Raw genomic sequence first — 19113 nt, forward strand, 5'->3', positions numbered from 1 at the left:
ATTCATTGTCTTCTCCAAAATCCTTTGCTAAACTCTCTAGCTTTTAAGAGCTGCCTGTCAGAGAAAATTTTTACTCCAATGACCTGTGACTCTGGTTATTTTCAGCAAACTACACTCTTGTAGAATGCTTTCTCTAAAACGTTTTACATACCCACCTTGGCTAATTCATCCTGTATTGTGATCTCACAGCTTCTTCATTATTGATCACATCTGATGGTGCCAGTAACATCTCCATAGCTGGTTTAGATGAGTGTGGTTTTTAAAGTTCCTGAAATTGCTAAACTAAAAACCTCTGTATTTTACTGAGGAATTTATTATTTCTCTTTACTAAGACTCCCGGCCACCAAATAACAGTTGCAGAGGTGATCTTTAAGTTAATCACTGTCATAGCCAGCAAGTTCTTTACTCTTGGACTCAGTTTGGATATACTTCCCTTCGATGCTGGTAGCAAGAACTGTCTAGGCGTGAGTCGTCTCTTATTTAACACGCTGAAGAACTTGACCACTTTCATCAGCTCTAGGGTATCCCTAAATACCTTCTTTTTCCTTTGCCTAATAAAGAGCCTAAGGGAGTTTTATTATTATTATTGTTATTATTATTATTATTATTATTTTTTTTTTTTTTTTTTTTTTTGGCGCATCAACAGCTGAGGTTATTAGCGCCCGCAGCTTTTTCCAGTGCACTGCCGGCCTCCGGACAGTGTTCTCTCGTTACAGACAACACTGTCCATCACTGGACAGTGAGCTGTAAGAAGCTCCTAGGAAGAGAAAATCTAAGGGTCAGCTGCTGGATTCGAACCCGGGACCTCCGCGTGGGAGTCCAGTATGCTAACCTCATAGCTAATCCCTTCCCTTATTATTATTATTATACCAATTACAAATTGTAATGTGTTACCACAGTTATTTGCATGCTATTTATTAAAATGTGTTATATTCATCCAATTCAATGTTTTAATGTTTATCACGACTTTCTGCTCTTTCGTATTAGAATTCTTTGCAAGAAAATTGCGAAGAGCATTCTTACAGACTTAAGGTTTCCTGTTGATGGTTTGCCCAAACCTTTACATCAGATAGTCTGTGATTTTTAGCGAAAATGGTAAAACTAGTTGCGATTTTCGCCCTGCAAATAAGCTATTCGATGTACACACCCTATATACAATATGCTCGGGCGAGAACTCATTTCTCACACAAGCGATGGGAGAGGCCACCCATGTGCCGATCATTAGCAAAAAGGTCTACTTCTTCCTACTTTTAATCATGTTTTCCGGAATGACTAGAAATGTTTGGAATTATGTTCTTATAACGACAGGAAAAGTCACCATAAATAGAAAGTTAGTCTGCCAGATTTTTTAATGGATCAACTATTTAATGATAGAAAGATTTATATATTATTTAAAATAAATTAAAACTGGTTTTATCAATATTAATTTTAAACTGAATGGAATGAAACTAAAATTATTGGGTTTCGTTTTATCGTACCATCAATCATTTAGATGTAATTTTGTAATTAATTTTTCTCGCTTTATATTATCGAGCGAAAACGATAAATAGTGTTAACGAAGTAGTTCAGTTTGTTCCCAAAAGCAATGAGAATTTTTTTTTTTATATGTTCATTTGTTTTTGTATTTTTTGTTTTGTTTTTGGCGCATTGAAAACTGAGGTCATTAGTGCGTTAACATCTTCGATTGCATTCCCTTGATTAGTATAGAACAAGCAGAATCTGGTCTTAACAGCATAAAATCAGAGTTTTTTCGTGATGTCACTATCACTACCGACGTTTTATTAAACAAGTGAGATCATGTAATACCAACAACCATAATGTTTGCCCAAAACAAAAATTAAAAAAAAAAAATTCGTGATACCTTTCCTGTGGTATTTGTCTTTCATGTGGTAATGGCCTAAATCATTCATGAGAAGCGAGTATATCTGAAGTAAATGAAGTTTTACGCGTCATCTTCAACCGAAATCACTTGGGTGTTAGAAAACTAACTCCGATATTCATAGTTAATGAAAGCGTAAAAGCTAAACCATTTAATATTCCAATAATTTTAAAAGTTTAGGAACATTTTAGAATGGTTTAGATTGATTCAATTGGATGAATATACAATTAAAAAATGGGAGCTTAAAAAACATTGTAATAAACTTTTAATTTTTCTTTTTCTTATTCTAAAAAGATCATTTTTATTCAGGAGAAGACGGTATGAAAGTCGTAAAATCAGCCGAAATAAACGAAGAGAAATCCAAAGCACAATCGTCTACTATTGCGGAAGAAGCTGTTGATCAGTTACAAGCTAGTGAGAAACTGATTGCAGGCGAGTATTATATCCATTAATTGGCTCAGTTTAATGATTCTTTTTTCTTTTCTTTTTTTTCTACCTGAAAATAACTTGTACTGAATTAAATAAATGCAAATTGCAGAACTGAATGAAACTTGGGAAGAGAAGCTTAAACGAACTGAAGAAATTAGATTACAAAGAGAGGCAATTTTTGCGGAAATGGGTGTTGCCGTTAAGGAAGATGGGGATACAGTAGGTGTATTCTCTCCAAAGAAGGTAATGATAATCTTTATTTTTGATAATTTACTTGTGTTAAGAATGTGTTCTTTAACTTGAAATGAATGTTGAGTTTGATTTGGTCAAATAAAGCGAAAATCATTCTTGTTTTTTTAGAGATTTGCTTCTTTTTTTTTTTTTTTGCAGACTCCTCACCTAGTAAATTTGAACGAAGATCCATCAATGTCTGAATGTCTTCTCTATTACATTAAAGACGGCCTGACAAGAGTTGGCAGCGGTGGAGAAACAAATGTTCCACAAGATATTCAATTAATTGGTTCACATATTTTGGGAGAACATTGTATATTTGAAAACAGAGATGGTGTAGTCACTTTGAAATCACTACCTGGTGCAGATTGTTATGTAAACGGCAGACTAGTAGTTGATTCTGATGTATTAAAAACTGGTTCAAGGGTTATACTTGGCAAAAATCATGTATTCAGATTTAATCATCCAACTCAAGGTAAATATTTATTTATTTATTTTTTATTCATATCCAGGGCTCTATTTATGAAATGATTAGTAGCTATAGTTAGCATAATAAATCCTCATATTATTAATTATTAAATAAAATATAATTTATAAACATTGCCAGCCATGACGTCAAACCAAAGAACTTCGCTTTGCTTGCGATGTTTTCTCCGGCAATTAAGACACTGGTAATCATGGTCAATGCATGATCACTTCGAGTGAAACTGCTTCTGCAAGCGCGCGATTTCGAGATAGCGTTGGATTTTCGTATTAGAGAAAAACGTACTAATTCTTTCACTTAGCAAAATAATCTGAACTTAATAATTCATCAGAAATCATTTTTATTCGTTATTTACGAATATGTACTAACAAAAATGCTTTCGCGTAATGAACATGAAAGTTTTGATTTTTCCTTAATCTGTAATTTATGTCCAAGAATTTACAGAAATTTCCGTTTTTAAACTACTAAAGAAGATAACCAAGTCATTGTTGAAGTTTTTTTTGTATGTGCTCGAAATTATTGTGTAATTATATATTATTTAAAGTACTAAAAGGAATGTTTAAACTGGTCAATTAATGGTTTATTGCTCTTTACAGCCCGTGAACAAAGGGATAAGATTATTTCAGAAATTAAGGAGGACAAACCTGAAGGTCTTTATAATTTTTATCTTTCTATTAAGATATAAGTACGTATTACTTAGATTTGCCTGCTAATAATACAACTTAATTACCACAGTTATTGGTAAATCATCACCTGCTGAGACCCCTAATAATGCGGAAATTGTCGATTGGGATTTCGCTCAAATAGAACTATTGGAAAAACAAGGAATTGATCTCAAACAAGAAATGAATAAACGTCTTTGTGCATTAGAAGAACAGTTCCGAAAAGAAAAAGAAGATGCAGATCAAAAATTTGAAGAACAAAGAAAAGTAAGTTATTTTATATATTTCTGCAACATCATCATTTACGGAAAATCCTCCAAAAGTATAGTTTTTTTTTTTTTAAATGTTAGTGATGCTCATGTCAGTTCGCTCAAAACTCAAAAAAATAGCTCTTCTGAGTTGCATTCCTGTAAGCCGTCCTACAACAATTGCAGAACTCTCGTTTTACAGAATGGCAGAAGCTCTCCGACTTCTTGCAGTTGAATGAAAAAATATTTATGTCCTCTTACTAGATAAGAGTAAGTCATGGGATTGTCATAGTTCCATATCTTGTTTTCACTGGAAAAATTTGTTCTGAATTTCCCTCTGTGGTTTTCGGAAATGGTGTGTGTTTATGTAAATGGAAATTAGAAGAAAGTTTATACTTCACACATGTCACATGAATTTTGTTACTCATTAAGCTCATGTTGGTCTATGCACCTTTCTACCACTTCTTTCTTTTCTCTTTTGGTGGAGATAAGTGAATCAAAGGTAGCTAGCTACAAGGTTTTCTTTATCTTCTAGATTGTCCTAATTTTCGTACACTGATTAATTCACAGCTTTCTCTAGGTCTTCGGATACCACATTCACTTCACGAAAATTAGAGCAAGACTTTTTGGAGTCTATTCTTGATAATTATTATTCCCTCTCCCAGAATTGTTTATCTAATCTGTTTATTATTTTCTTTCTTATGATATTCAATTCATTTCATCTTATAGTTTGCCATTGACATTCTACTCATTGACATTCTTTTTGTGGATTTTTAAAATTAAACCCACATAATCATTTTACTTTTCTACTTGTATAATAATAGGTGAATAAAAAATCATATTTTTCACATTGTGATTTTTTTGTTAATACTTCAGAATTACGAGGCCAGAATCGACGCATTGCAAAAACAAGTGGAAGAGCAAAGCATGACGATGTCAATGTACAGTTCTTACACTCCAGAAGACTTCAATCATGAAGAAGATATATTTGGTATTTATCAAATAGTAATCATTGAAAATGAAATTCGTTTCTAGAGTGTAGCTTCATATTTATTTATTTTATAGTAAATCCCCTCTTTGATGCTGCTTGCAATTGGACCGATCGAGAATATCAATTGGCAAGTTGGGCGTTTAGAAAATGGAAATATCATCAGTTTACATCATTGCGTGATGATCTTTGGGGCAATGCTATATTTTTGAAAGAAGCCAACGCTATTTCAGTTGAACTGAAGAAAAGAGTAAGCAAAGCAATGCCTACAAATAGATTTATGTATATAATATAATGATAATTCAGTTATTTTGCAGTTTGATTAATTTTCACCAATTCTAGGTTCAATTTCAATTCACACTGCTTACTGATACATTGTATTCACCGTTACCACCAGACTTAGTGCCAAATGATGTCGAAGAAGATTTAGACCGGCCGTATCCAAGAACTATTGTGGCCGTGGAGGTGTTAGACACTAAAAACGGTGCTACACATTATTGGTCTTTGGAAAAATTAAGGTCAGTTGAATTGTTCAAATTTAATAGTAATTTCCAGATATTTATTTTTGTTCCTTTTTTATTATTATTTGGATGCCACAGTTTTCCTCTTCTTAAGTTAATGAGTGATTTAGGATTGTTAGGATTTTTTATTTTTTTAGATTTAGTTTTAAAAAAAATAGGTTTTATTTGGTTTACTGTTATTATTATCATTATTTTTTGTTTAATTTTTTATTTTTATAACGATCATAAAGCAAGTTAGGAAAATAGGAATTAAATGCCAACATATATATAATCACAGCTAAATTTAACACAGTTTTTAAATTACTATGATTTTTTTTTTGAAACTGTCAGATTATGTAAAGCATGATTTAAAAAAATTAAGTGCATACACCAGTTTTAAGCGAAATTAGAATTTTTCTAATAAAATAATATTCTTAAAAAATAGTACGTACGAATCATTAACCTTTTTTTTTTACTGGTTGCTTTTATTTTCTAATTGTGTCTTATTAACAAAAAATATTTTTCTTTAACGCCGAGTAAGTTTATTTTTCCACGCATTTATTGCACTCCAAGTATATCTTAAGTTTTGTTATTATTTCTGTTATTTTTTATAAATCCTGGCCGCCCCCTTTCAGAAGGCAAAAGATGTTTTTGTATCCAGAATTAGCTTATATTTTGGATCTAACTACAGGGAAAACACAACAAGCCTCTTTATGACTATAACGGTACTAAGCGTCATTTTATCTATCTGATAAACTTGTCCAATTAGATTGCCATTAAACTGTACGTTAACTGAAAAATATTTTCAATCTGAAGTTATGTAAAAATATTTTTTAAAACACTTAATTCGAAACGACATAACCTTGTTTTATTAATATAATAAAGATTGGGGGCTGGCTCGCCCATTAATTAATTTGTATGTGTTGTAAAACCGACTTCTAGAATGGGCATTTCATTATTTTCAGTTTTCTTTTATTCTTTCGTTTTTACTTTTTTCTTGTGAAATATAGACAAATTTAATATAAATTAATTAAAGGAGCACAACTAGCTTGAACTAAAAATCATTGATCTTTCGGAAAGAATTTGTAATGAAAAGTTGTAGGGTTTTTTTAACAAGCATCTGATTTGCAAACTAACCGAATTAGAGATCTCTAAAAATGTATCTAATGCTTTCGTTTTAAATAACTATGTTCTTAGAGAAAACGGAAGATACTTTTGCGAACTTCTCAGAATTATAATTTTATTTTGTTATGAAATAAAATCTTTTAGATCGGCTGTTATGCACCCAGCATTTGGTCAAAATGAAGAGTGAACTTTCTGAAGGCTTAAATTTCTAATATTTTTAAATGTCAAACGGTCGAAAAACCCAAAATCGCAATTTTTGTTCTTTGTTTTTTTATAAACGTTTTAAGGAATCGAAAGTCTTTTTCTCCTCTGAACAAGAAGGAAAAATCCGATAGTAGTCAAATTTAAAGAAAAAAAATAGAACCTACTTTTGTATTAAATAGCTGAAGTTGTGCTAGCTACCAGTTATCTTGTTCTCAAAAATAAATAATGCAGATTTATATTTAATGAATAATTACATATTAACTGACAGATCAATTAATATACAATTAGCATTTAATTTGTTTAACATTATCCTTTTTGTTTATTTGTTCATTGGTTTGTTTTATACAACAAGGGGTTTTCGTAGAAATGTATTATCTTAGTAGTTACAACTAAATATACAATCTAAAGAGAAGTTTTCGCATTTATTATTAAAATATTTATCTATTTATAATGGTCCTGTAAGTTTTTATTTTTATTTTTGAGGAAGAGATAGATTAGTACAGTTTTATATGTTTTATTATATAGAAACCGTTTGGAACTGATGAGGCATGTATACAATGAGGACCTGACTAGTCCTGTAACACCTGAACAGAGAATGGAGGACTTTTTCCATTGCCTTAATCAACCATTCGCTCTTGCCAATCTTTTGCCTTCGAGGTTGGTGCGCCTCTGTAAATAAATCACTTTTTCTCGAACAAATTTCCTTCATTTTGATTAATAATAGATTTTTTTAAAAAGATCTATTTTCTCTGTATTTGTGTCCCGCTATTATATTTCAACTATTTTATTTTACTTCTTAAACAATTTGCTAACGCGCTTAAGTTTTTAGGCATGAACATCTTAAGCTTTCTCTTAAGTAAAAAAGAAGAAGAGTAAAAGACACTGTTCACTACATTTTCGCACTTATAAAATTATTATTATTTTATTTTTAAATGACTATTTTTAAGTGCCATAATTCCTCAAGCTTTAATATTATTTTAAAATTAATTTATTGCTTTTTTATTGAGCTTTTTTATTTTTATATTTTTGAAAATTCATTTAGTTATAATTGGAATGCATGATATTTTGTTTTCTGTGATTTTTTACCATAAATGCGTAATGCTAACACCTTTTTTTTAATGCTATATTTGTACATACTCCAGACGGTTACTTTAATCGTTTCCTGGTTTACATTCTTCAATATTTTTAACCTTATTTATTGTTATTTTTATTTCCTGAATCCCCATTTTAGCATTCTCTTTTAAATTAGATTGATTATATTGATCATTTTCCCACCTTGCACCACAACTATTTCTCCCATAACATATCCTTTTATATGTTCGTAAAAGATCACGGGTTACTGTTCATAACTTTATTTCACATGAGACGTAAACAAACATCTGCAGTGACGTAGGTGACTTATTGATTATTCATTACTTCCTTCAGTTGTTTTTTTTTCCATTAGAAGAAACACTTTCACATTCATCGAAGAGTTGATGAATGCAAAGGGTTCTATCTATGTGACTACTGTCCGTTTCTTCTTAACTAAACTATTTCATAAATCCCTTTTTCGTCTTAAGAGGAACTAATGTTTTAGTTAATGCGTCTTAATGTTTTACAGTTTGTTGAATACATTTGTGTGGTAATGTCGGTGTTTATGTTCTTGAGAAAAATAAAAGTACGAAACAGGATGTTTACCAAAAAGAAGAAGGTAGAAGTACTTTCCTTCAAAAATAGGTTTCTTCATGGATATCTACAGTTTTACTTCGAAACTGAGTACTGAAGTCCCTATATCCCTAACATCGATTCTAACATTGCTCAAAATATTGGTTATATCATATTTTTAACCATGAGATTACTTTCCATATTATCAGCGTTAATGGATTTTTCTTTGAATTCAAGCTTTTGAGCAATTGAATTGGAAATTTATTTACGGAGTTTACTCCTCGCATCAATTAAGAAAAACTACGTCAAGTTATTAAAAAATGAAAATGAGGGTTAGGTAACACATTAATATCCATGGACTGCATGGTTGGGGTTGAGTTTATAAAATGAATTTTGCTTAAAAAAATATTGGTGCATAAAAATATTAATTTTTTGATATATTATTCTATTTTTTCTTAATCAAAATCGTTACAGTTATTTACGGATAATAGGAATGGTTTGCTGTTCCTCCTTCCTCACCTATTGAAAGCATCCAACTAAATTGTAATCAATCAACTTGATCAAAATTATTTTAGAAAAATCTGAAGGCATTACAAAGAATTTTAATTAGTTTTGTAATGAAACAGTACATATATTTTTAGGATTGTACATTACATTTCAGTTCTCTTCAAATTCTAATTTTCACCATAGTTTAAAGAATTCTAGGTGATAATGAATCTACTTAAAGATTTTTTTTTTGCATGAGATGTCTTATTATTGTATTGTAAAATAAAATATATTCTTTTGCAAAGTGAGTGTTAAAATGCATGACTTTTTCATGTTTTCTCCTCTATGTAGAAATTTATGAATCATGTTTTGAGTACTCATTATGAATTTCTTTGTTTAAAAAGAGTTAAACAATATTTTTCATAAATTAAAGGACAATAATTTATTCATTAAATAATTATTATTTCATTTTATATAACTAATTATTTATTTAAACTGTTTAGAAACCTAGTTTTCATATTTCTTTATACTCTATGGTAAACCATAAAATTTACCAGAATTAAATTTAGAGAATTCGTAAACTTTTAACGCTGTTATCAAATATACTTACAACTAACTTTTTAACAGGCAAAAATTGGAACTTATAAGAGAAATGTATCATAATGAAGCTGAACTGTCACCCACATCACCAGATTACAACATAGAGGCATCACTTACCAGAAATGATCCATTTTATGACAGGTTCCCTTGGTTCCGCATGGTTGGCAGGTATTTTATTTAAGGTGTTTTTAAATGACCATTAGTTAAGGTGGAGTACATTTTATAAAGGATTTGTCATTCATTTTTTTACGTTTAAAATAGATAATGAGAAATAAATGTGTACATATGTAAATAAATTGTGTGCGATTCGCATGTAATTGTAAAGTTTTAGATTATTTTCACATAAGTGCGATTTCACAAAAACGCTCAACTTCGTGTTATTTTTTGTATTGAACTCCTATTTTTAAAATATTTCGACACATTCGTTTCAATAAGTCATAAGAAGACACATTGCTTATGACCCTGTTAAAAGTGTTTCATTTATAGAAATTAATAGAAAAAGGGTAAATTTATATGTGTATGCAATAACGTTAGTACGCCCTTGTGAATGTATGATAGACAAGATGCAGTAAACCCTGTAATTTGATTTACTTATTTAAAACAGTCATACTTTAGTATGATTGGGAAAAAAAAGGATTATTATAAGATTTATTTTCTGCATAAGGATTCTAACATTTAATCTTATTAAGAAATTCAATTTAATATAATATATGATTTAATACGCAATATGTTTATGTATAATTTATTAGAAAATTCTATACTAATTCCTTCTTAACAATCTCCATTAATAGTTAATTTTTCTTTCCAATTCATTATAAAATTTAATTATGTTTCATCTTTTTCAGATCTTTCGTTTATTTGAGCAATTTATTATATCCAGTACCATTAATACACAAAGTAGCAATTGTAAATGAAAAAGGTGACGTTAAAGGATATTTAAGAATTGCAGTCCAAGCAATTATGGGTTAGTATTGAGCTGAGATTTATATGGTTTTTTTGTTTGATTTTGATAGCTCAAAAATTAAATTTTTAAATAATGTTTTAGATGAAGAAGCTACTGAACATTCAAGTGGCGTGAGACAATCGGCTAGAATTGCTTTTAATGATCATCAACTTCTTGCACCGCCTAGAGGCAAGAAAGCAATTACAGAAAGGGTAGTCGAAGGGCAAATCGACAAGGCGGAGGGTAAAATTTTCTTATGTATAAGTATATTTTCCTGTATGAAATATTTAGTAAAATAATTACAATTCTTCTGGGGCATCGCCGAAAACAGTGCAACTGCAAAATACGTATTGGTTGTTCAGCCTAAACTTTCTGGTCGCCTACGCTGTGAATGTATGATTGAAGTAGTTGAATTGCTACTTTCCATTTAAAGGTGTAAAATAAACAGAAAGAAAATCAGTTAAAAGAAAGCATTAAACAATTAGTTGGCATTGATAGCTCGAAACTCTGTCGGAGACAAATTTATAGTTTGCCTTTTTTTGTTTTTTGTAGCTCTGCTGTGACTACGTAGTTGTATAACTAACTACAAGTTATCTATCCATTTACTTTCTTGTTAATAGATGCTGAAGACGGAGACAGCGGTAAAGGTGAAAGTTGCCACGATGCCGATGAAGAGGATCCTCCTCAGCATCTTCTACTGGGAACTGATTTTACTTTTAAAGTTACCGTATTACAAGCAGTTGGCATCCCTACAGAATATTCAGATATCTTCTGTCAGTTTAAGTAAGTTTTTCATTATATCATGCAATGTGTGTCAGAATATTTTCAGTTAACGTTAGTTCTCAGTGATTTCTTGCCTCACATTCAATTATTAATAATTTTTGAAGAATGAAAAGGAAATCTCGAAAATAAAAAAACAAATCTGAAATGGAAGATACAGTCCTTTACTAGCTAGCACTTTCTGTGAGAATTCGAAATTCTTTTTTTCTTTTTATGTGCGTTTTCAAAGTATATGTTTCTTACCAGGATGGAATTATTTTTGTATTTTTAGGGCTAAGATGACATTAAGAGAGTGTTTCAGTTTACAACTTTTAAGTATCTGTTGACACAAATTCATTAAGTAGTTTCTAATATTTATATTTGGTGGTTATGTAATAATACCAGCAAGTTATTATTATTTTTTTTAATAGCGCATAAGCATCCAAATTACTTATTAACACTTTACTTCAGTACGAGCACCAAATATTCTTTTTTCTTTCAAATATTCGATAATAATTCTCATTTTGATTTAATCATCACCTTTGAGGATTTCTTCATTTGGGCCTTCAATATTAAACTTTTCCCTTATTTCTAATAGCGCATTTCTTTCTCCGAGAAAATGCCGGAAAATTTATGTAGATAATTTGTATCGTAGACAAACTGGTTTCCATATTGCGTGTTACACATGAGTTAGTGATCCTGGTGTGCCCTATTGCGATATTATTGTTTCTTTTCTAGAGAATGTCCCAGTACCTATTTTTATTTTAACCCTCAAACCACAAGATGCGGGTCGGATCCGACCCGAGGCGAAAACATATTTCCATTGTTCCCCCCACAATTAACTCTTAGCGATTAGACTCGGTATACCCTTTCTGTGAGTCCTTAGGAAGAGCCCACACTGTTTCCGCCGATTCGGTAAGGGTCTCTCCGCACTCTAGGTTTGTATTTCTTTCAGTAAGTCAGATTCTGGGTCGGATCCGACCCGACCTTGGTATTAACGTTATACGTTTTGTCCTGCACAAGTGGAACAAAAATGAAGAAAGTTACTCTGGAGATGCACGTTCGACGTTTCTCAAGAATCTTGCGTTTGCCTTGACGTTCCTTTAGAAGAAAAAAGACTGAAAAACAAGCGTTTTCCAAAGGATTTACTCCTTACGATTGGAAAATATATCCTACTTGTTCCCACTGATAATGGCGAACAATCAAATGGTTTTTTTCCTTAACAATGTGATAATTTTGTTACCGCACAACTATTTTACTTTAATTTTTATTCAAGCTTCTTGTAAACTGTTTTGTTTTTATTGAAACAAAGTTCCTTTTTCAAGTTCATTTCTTCACTTATTAGTCCATTCTAAATAGACTAATGCCATAAAATTACACAATTTATTAAAAAATTTATACATTTTATATAGAAATAAATGTGTTATTTTGAGTTATATTTGAGTTTTTCACTGTAAGCAAGAAAATACAGTATCGGGTCGGATCCGACCCTAACTTAGTGTTCGTGACAAGAAAATTCATCTTGTGGTTTGAGGGTTAAATTTATTTCTCTAGAAAATTGATCAAAGCATTTTTTTGGCATCCCTGTGAAGGTCGTAATTGTTCTTTCAGTGCTTTTCTATCCATCTAATTTATTGTCAGTAAAAAAAAATATATTTCTGATCGAATAAAAAATTTTCCAGAAGAATTGTGCATTACATTTTGCACAAAACAATTTGGCTGAAAATTTGTCAATAATAATAATTGAGAAAAGAAGTTTAAAAAAGTGATTTCTCTTCTCATTCACACACATTCTTTCACGACACATTCTTAGCAACATTATGTGAATATGTTTGTTGTCTAAAGAAGAGAGAAATCTAATTAGACATGTTGCTATTGGTTTTATGACCTCAGAATTGCAATTTTCTTCATTTATTACGATTATGTGCTTCAAGATAGATGTCTTGTTTACATTCGGAAATATACTATTATGTTTGAATTATTTAGTGAATAAGTTTGCTTTATTAGAACAGAATTCTTCTTATTTTCAATTTCTAACCTTATAAGTATCGTAGGATTAGGGTTTTTTAAAATGTTAATTAATGTTTTATTCTATATTATTTTCTTGCAGTTTTTTGCATCGGCATGACGAAGCTTTTTCAACTGAACCTGTGAAAAACACTGGAAAAAATAATCCTTTACAATTTTATCATGTGCAGAATGTAAGGATATTTATTTAATAAAATTATTAATCTTGGAATTTATTCCAAAATAGAATGTCTCTGACGTAAATCTAGAATAACCAATCAGTATTATTATTATGTAAAAGATTATTTCTCTTAATATCTTTTTGTTCTTTAGATTACAGTTACCGTGACTAAATCATTTTTGGAATACATGAAAACACAACCAGTGGTATTTGAAGTATTCGGACATTATCAAGCACATCCATTGCATAAGGATGCAAAACAAGAAGGAAATAATGGGTATGGTTTTTATTTTGATTAGTTTTATTTTTACAAACTTCATTTGAAAAAATTCATAAAGTCATCATGTTACAGGTGGTGGGTGTTGTCAAACTCACTTTACTATACTAATACAACATTTCCCTTCGCACTTTTTTTAAAGGGGCTTATCAGTATTATTAGGCATGTTAATTTTCAAAATATTCTCTTAAAATAAATTTCTGTAGTTTTTCCTTTCCTGAGTTTTATTTTTCTAAGAACTTACGTTCTTATTGATGGCTCGTTCTATATGAAGTGTCTGATTTGAGAAATTAATGTTTTGTATATCGGTAGTTTAGTATTTAAGGAAGATTATTATTTTCTCACACCTGTGCAACTTCTAGCTAGGGCTACAGGATTGATGTTTATTCGTTAGGGAGGTTCTGCCCTTAAAATTTCTTTTATCTTGTATTTCATATTCTTTACATTCAAGGCAGTTTACAAGTTAGAAATGAAACAAACCAAAAATAATTCTGAAAGGAAGGTTATCGTGGACTTTAATGTGCGTGCCTATAATGTCCACTTCTAGACTGCTTGCATATCTCATTGAGGAACATCTACCAAATTGCGTTGAATTTCCGAAGGAAACGCAAGCTTGCTCTGAAAATGTTTTAAGACTGTTCAGCTAGAAAATAGTCTGCGACAAGCAATTTGTCAAGTACGTTAATTTACAGCAGAGGCTCTCTTGTTGAACCTGTTAATAGTAGTGTGATAAACACTCCGTTTCTAGAGAATGAAGTCTTACAAAATTAGCCTTTCAAAGAAACAGTTTCAGTGAAGAGTGAGATTAGGTTTTTTTCTCTCTCTCTTTTAACATTGCTGCGTAAATAAGTGACACATCTTTACTTTTTGCTTGTATACTTATACTAGATATGGTTCTAAGCTAGTAATTTTAGTTTATAGTACATATACAATTAATTATTGTTTTACTTTTATTTTAAAACTTTATTTTAATTCTATAATAGTCTTAGCAATGGCTAGGTTTACAACAGTTTCAGTGATAAAAATGCCATTTGAAATTCATTATTAACTAAACATTTTGTTTTATTCGCCATTGATAACAAAATTTAGGTTTTAAAGTTGGTTCTGTATTTGGTCTTAAATAAGTGTATAAAACGCATTCTTCTGCTAGTTTAAAACGGATAAAAATAGAAATCAGACTTTCATATGAAGGATCCAGCATTTTTTAATTATTGGTTTGTACTTCATTACTTCAAAAACTTCCTGAAAATTTAAGTTTATGTAACGTTCTTTTGTGTTGCATTTTTTTAAAATAAAAGATTATTATTTTTTACTGTGCAGCGTAAGACAACCACCTAAACGGATGTTACCACCGTCCATACCTATCAGCCAACCTGTGCGCTCTCCCAAATTTGGCGAACTTCCGTTACCATGCACTTCTCATGTTCATGCCAAATATGATATTTTGGTATGGTTTGAAATTTGTGAACTTGGTAAGTACTTATTAATATTTTTATACAAAGAAAAATTTAGTTTTCTGAATATTCAATTCAAACGTAGCTAAGGCATGAAACAGATTACAGTTTTTACATAGCTTCAATTAAATTATTAATTTCAATGAATACTAGCAAACAATACTGAACCATAAACAAAGTTAAATATTTTTTTATCCGAAATAGTAAAGATGTGTTTAAGCCGTAGGGAATGACTAAGTAGAGATCATCGAAATTGTTGGGAAATAAATAAATAATTGAATAAGAACGACCCAATTAAAAATATTTCTTTTTATCATTACATTATTAAGTGAATTTTCTAAAAACTTGTTGGCAAGCGACAAGATCAGTAGTTTAAGCATCCAAGATATATTCTTAAAAAGAAAAATAGAAATATTAGGTATCTTTGCTGTTTTGTGTTTTGCTAAGTCCGATTCATTTACGTTCGTAAAAATTTTCTCTGTTATTTTCTATTTACCTTGCTAACTGCTTCAATCTCATAATTCTCTAAAAAACATAGGCTTACTACTCGTACCTTCGTCAAGATAAAATTATTTCAAATAAGAAAACAGTAGAATATAATTAATAGTACTTAATAAAGAGTACTAAATGTAGGGAGAATTTATCATCTAATTGGCATAAATTAAGGGAGAAAAATGGAATTAAATATCCATAAAATTTTCCACCCACAAGAAAACCTTTGGAAAAAATATTTCCACACCTTTCAGATTGGGATTTCCATAAAGTTAGGCGGATTGAATTAAAAAGTATTTTCTACTTTCTTAAATTAAAGTAGTTACTGATTAAAAATTAAAAAAAATTAATTTCATACTTTTTTATTTTTTTATGTACATTAACCACTGAGCTGATCCCGTCTTTTATACGAAAATTAATAACTGAAATATGTCTAATTAATTTACTAAATTTAATTGTAGCACCCAATGGAGAATATGTACCAACCGTTGTTGAACATAGTGACGATCTTCCTTGCCGTGGTTTATTTCTTCTCCATCAAGGTATTCAACGAAGAATTCGTGTTACATTGGTCCATGAACAAGCTTCAGAATTAAAATGGAAAGATGTGAAAGAGCTCGTTGTTGGTAAGTTTTCTATTTACATATAAAGCTGTTATTATTTATTTATTTGAAAGATTAGATGTTAGATTTATTCTAAGCAATTGTTTAAATTTAAGGTCGAATAAGAACTTCGCCGGAACCTGAGGAAGAAGATAATGATAGCTGTGTATTATCTCTGGGATTATTTCCTGGAGAAATTATTCAGCTTCCTGGCGACGACAGGTGCATGTTTAGGTTCGAAGCAGCTTGGGATAGTTCTCTTCATAATTCTCCTCTTCTGAACAGAGTTTCGAGTGGAGAACAAATTTTTATGACTATATCAGCTTATTTGGAGGTATTAATAAAACTACTAAAAGTATATATTGAGACATACTTGCAGAGTACAAGTAGCGTTTTTTACAGATATTCATTTTTAACTCGTCATCAAATTTAAACTGTAACTCCCTCATCCCCAAGGGCAGGCCTATGTATTTTTTTTTTTTTTTTTTACGCTAAAGAGCCACTTGCGAAATTTCTGAAATTTAAAAGTTGAATTCAAGGGATCTGTCGTAGAATTTACTTTCAGTTTTACAGAAAAGAAACTGATGTTTGTCCACAATATCAGTTTGTTGATCAAATGTTTGGTTTTGCAATACTCTCGTTACAATACCAGTACGGGTAATTCGCTTGCAGTACTTGATAATCAATCCCTAATGCATACAGAACCGGACTTAGACAAGTTAGCCTCTTGCAAACTCCTTCTTAAGGCCCTGATTTCTGCCAAGATATATTGGTAGGTAATAAATTCCAAATTTCTATGAAAATAATATTAATAACAATAATAGGGATTAGCTATGAGGTTAGCATACTGGACTCCCACGCGGAGGTCCCGGGTTCGAATCCAGCAGCTGACCCTTAGATTTTCTCTTCCTAGGAGCTTCTTACAGCTCACTGTCCGGTGATGGACAGTGTTGTCTGTAACGAGAGAACACTGTCCGGAGGCCGGCAGTGCACTGGAAAAAGCTCCGGGCGCTAATGACCTCAGCTGTTGATGCGCCAAAAAAAAAAAAAAAAAAAAAAAAAAAAAAAAAAAAAAAAAAAAAAAAAAATAAGAAGAAAGGGAAGGGATTAGCTATGAGGTTAGCATACTGGACTCCCACGCGGAGGTCCCGGGTTCGAATCCAGCAGCTGACCCTTAGATTTTCTCTTCCTAGGAGCTTCTTACAGCTCACTGTCCAGTGATGGACAGTGTTGTCTGTAACGAGAGAACACTGTCCGGAGGCCGGCAGTGTACTGGAAAAAGCTCCGGGCGCTAATAACCTCAGCTGTTGATGCGCCAAAAAAAAGAAAAAAAAAAGTCTAGATTAAATTTGACCACGAAGTGTTCCAAAGCACCGGTTTCAGAAGGACTTCTTCACATTCATACTTTTTTTGCACAAAATATGTGTTTTTGTAATATTTATTTAGCTTTGGTTAATAATAAACAATATATTTTTATAGATGGAAAATTGTGGAAGACCAGCCATCATTACAAAGGATCTAAGTATGGTAATTTATGGTAGAGATGCCCGCACTGGACCACGATCATTGAAACATCTATTCTCCGGAAGTTATAGAAACGCTGAAGCTAATAGACTTTCTGGAGTCTATGAACTGGTTCTCAAAAGAGCTTCTGAAGCAGGTAGCCCAGGTAGATTTTCAGCTGTTGCTTTCAAAACCAACCTGTCTTTAAAAAAATTAAAATATATTTTTCCAGTTTAGTTTATCATAATTAATTATAAATATATTGTAGAGTAAATATTTGTGTTAAATTATGAGCAGTTTTATATCAATCTGTTAATTGATAAGTTTTTATCAAATTTAACTTCTCTAATTCTGTAGAAAACAATTCTTTTACAAGTGAAGGATATAAAAATATTAAATGATACATTTTTGTTTGCTCCCATCTCTTCTTCTATTGTAGATTTAAAACATCGACAGGTTGGTTAGGCTACAGATAGATTTGCATGAATAAGTAGTTTTTCAGATCAATGTATTTTAAGGTTAGAATTGTGAAATTATTCTTGCAGCATAAACAAATGATATACTTTCAAAAATTAAATTTGACAATTTACACCTTATTTATCGAAACCCCACTCTAGTTTAAGTTCTAGTTATTTATTAAACTCAAAAACAGCTGTCTTTTAATTGAATTATAGTGAATGACTAAATACAAATTACATACATAGATGCTATTAAGAAGCTTCAAAAGTCTCGAAGCTTCATAGGTCTTCATAGGTGATGCCAGGAAATCACTGGATAGAACTCCAGCTTCTAATAACATCAGATCTTTGTCAGATCTCGCCCTGACTTAAAAAAATAAATACGTACCAAAATTAAAACCTATACTTTTGAACAGAATTTTTTTTTAAAAATTATAATTTAGAAGTGACAGATTGTGTTAAGTAAAACTGCCTGGACTTGCTCTACAACTCCTCTCCCCTAATAGTTACCCCAGAAAGTTAATACGGAAGTTTTCACAATATTGGGTAACCATAATCTTGTTTAGATGAAACTGAGGCCATCATGGATGAATTATTCCCCAATTTTGACTTTCAGAGGCTGGCATTTTTAGAAAATACTTAAGTTAGGCTTGGTAATTTAAATCGGTAACCGTCAAATAGTGATGGTTTTCTATTTCCATTTATAATGGATATTGAAGTACGAGGAAAATGTGTTTTACATTAAATGCGCTACAAATAACATGAAGTTACAATAGAATTTAAAACAATCACACCAAACAGTTACTCTACTCTATACCAGAATATTTAGCAAAATTAGAATTGCATGATTATTTGTAATAATCTGTAAAAGTGAACTAATATCAGTTCAAAGGTGCCAGATGTATGGTGTTAGAAGCTTGTTCTAGTTGACTTTAGACGCTTTTTCTTTGTCTTTAA

At 31.0% G+C, this 19113-nt stretch overlaps 1 protein-coding gene across 9 annotated transcripts in view; it reads left to right on the plus strand.

Annotated features, from left to right (window-relative positions):
- Positions 1–19113, plus strand: part of unc-104 (kinesin family member unc-104) — a 50577-nt gene that overhangs the window by 21169 nt on the left and 10295 nt on the right. For 3 of the 9 annotated variants that reach the window (XM_074121979.1, XM_074121982.1, XM_074121985.1), the window contains 20 exons: positions 2189–2311; positions 2418–2551; positions 2699–3014; positions 3620–3673; positions 3759–3952; positions 4810–4924; positions 4999–5171; positions 5264–5439; positions 7276–7407; positions 9508–9648; positions 10326–10444; positions 10526–10666; positions 11044–11206; positions 13293–13383; positions 13523–13647; positions 13723–13809; positions 14968–15119; positions 16055–16219; positions 16312–16529; positions 17675–17864. In XM_074121979.1, coding sequence (XP_073978080.1) covers positions 2189–2311; positions 2418–2551; positions 2699–3014; positions 3620–3673; positions 3759–3952; positions 4810–4924; positions 4999–5171; positions 5264–5439; positions 7276–7407; positions 9508–9648; positions 10326–10444; positions 10526–10666; positions 11044–11206; positions 13293–13383; positions 13523–13647; positions 13723–13809; positions 14968–15119; positions 16055–16219; positions 16312–16529; positions 17675–17864 — 3009 coding nt within the window. The remainder of the gene's footprint in view (positions 1–2188; positions 2312–2417; positions 2552–2698; positions 3015–3619; positions 3674–3758; positions 3953–4809; positions 4925–4998; positions 5172–5263; positions 5440–7275; positions 7408–9507; positions 9649–10325; positions 10445–10525; positions 10667–11043; positions 11207–13292; positions 13384–13522; positions 13648–13722; positions 13810–14967; positions 15120–16054; positions 16220–16311; positions 16530–17674; positions 17865–19113) is intronic. The other 6 variants (XM_074121983.1, XM_074121987.1, XM_074121981.1 and 3 more) reach the window with 5 other exon arrangements.

This window comes from Rhodnius prolixus, unplaced genomic scaffold (assembly GCF_049639745.1).
Source record: "Rhodnius prolixus isolate KJV_2025 unplaced genomic scaffold, Rpr scaffold_8, whole genome shotgun sequence".
Lineage (NCBI taxonomy): Eukaryota > Metazoa > Arthropoda > Insecta > Hemiptera > Reduviidae > Rhodnius > Rhodnius prolixus.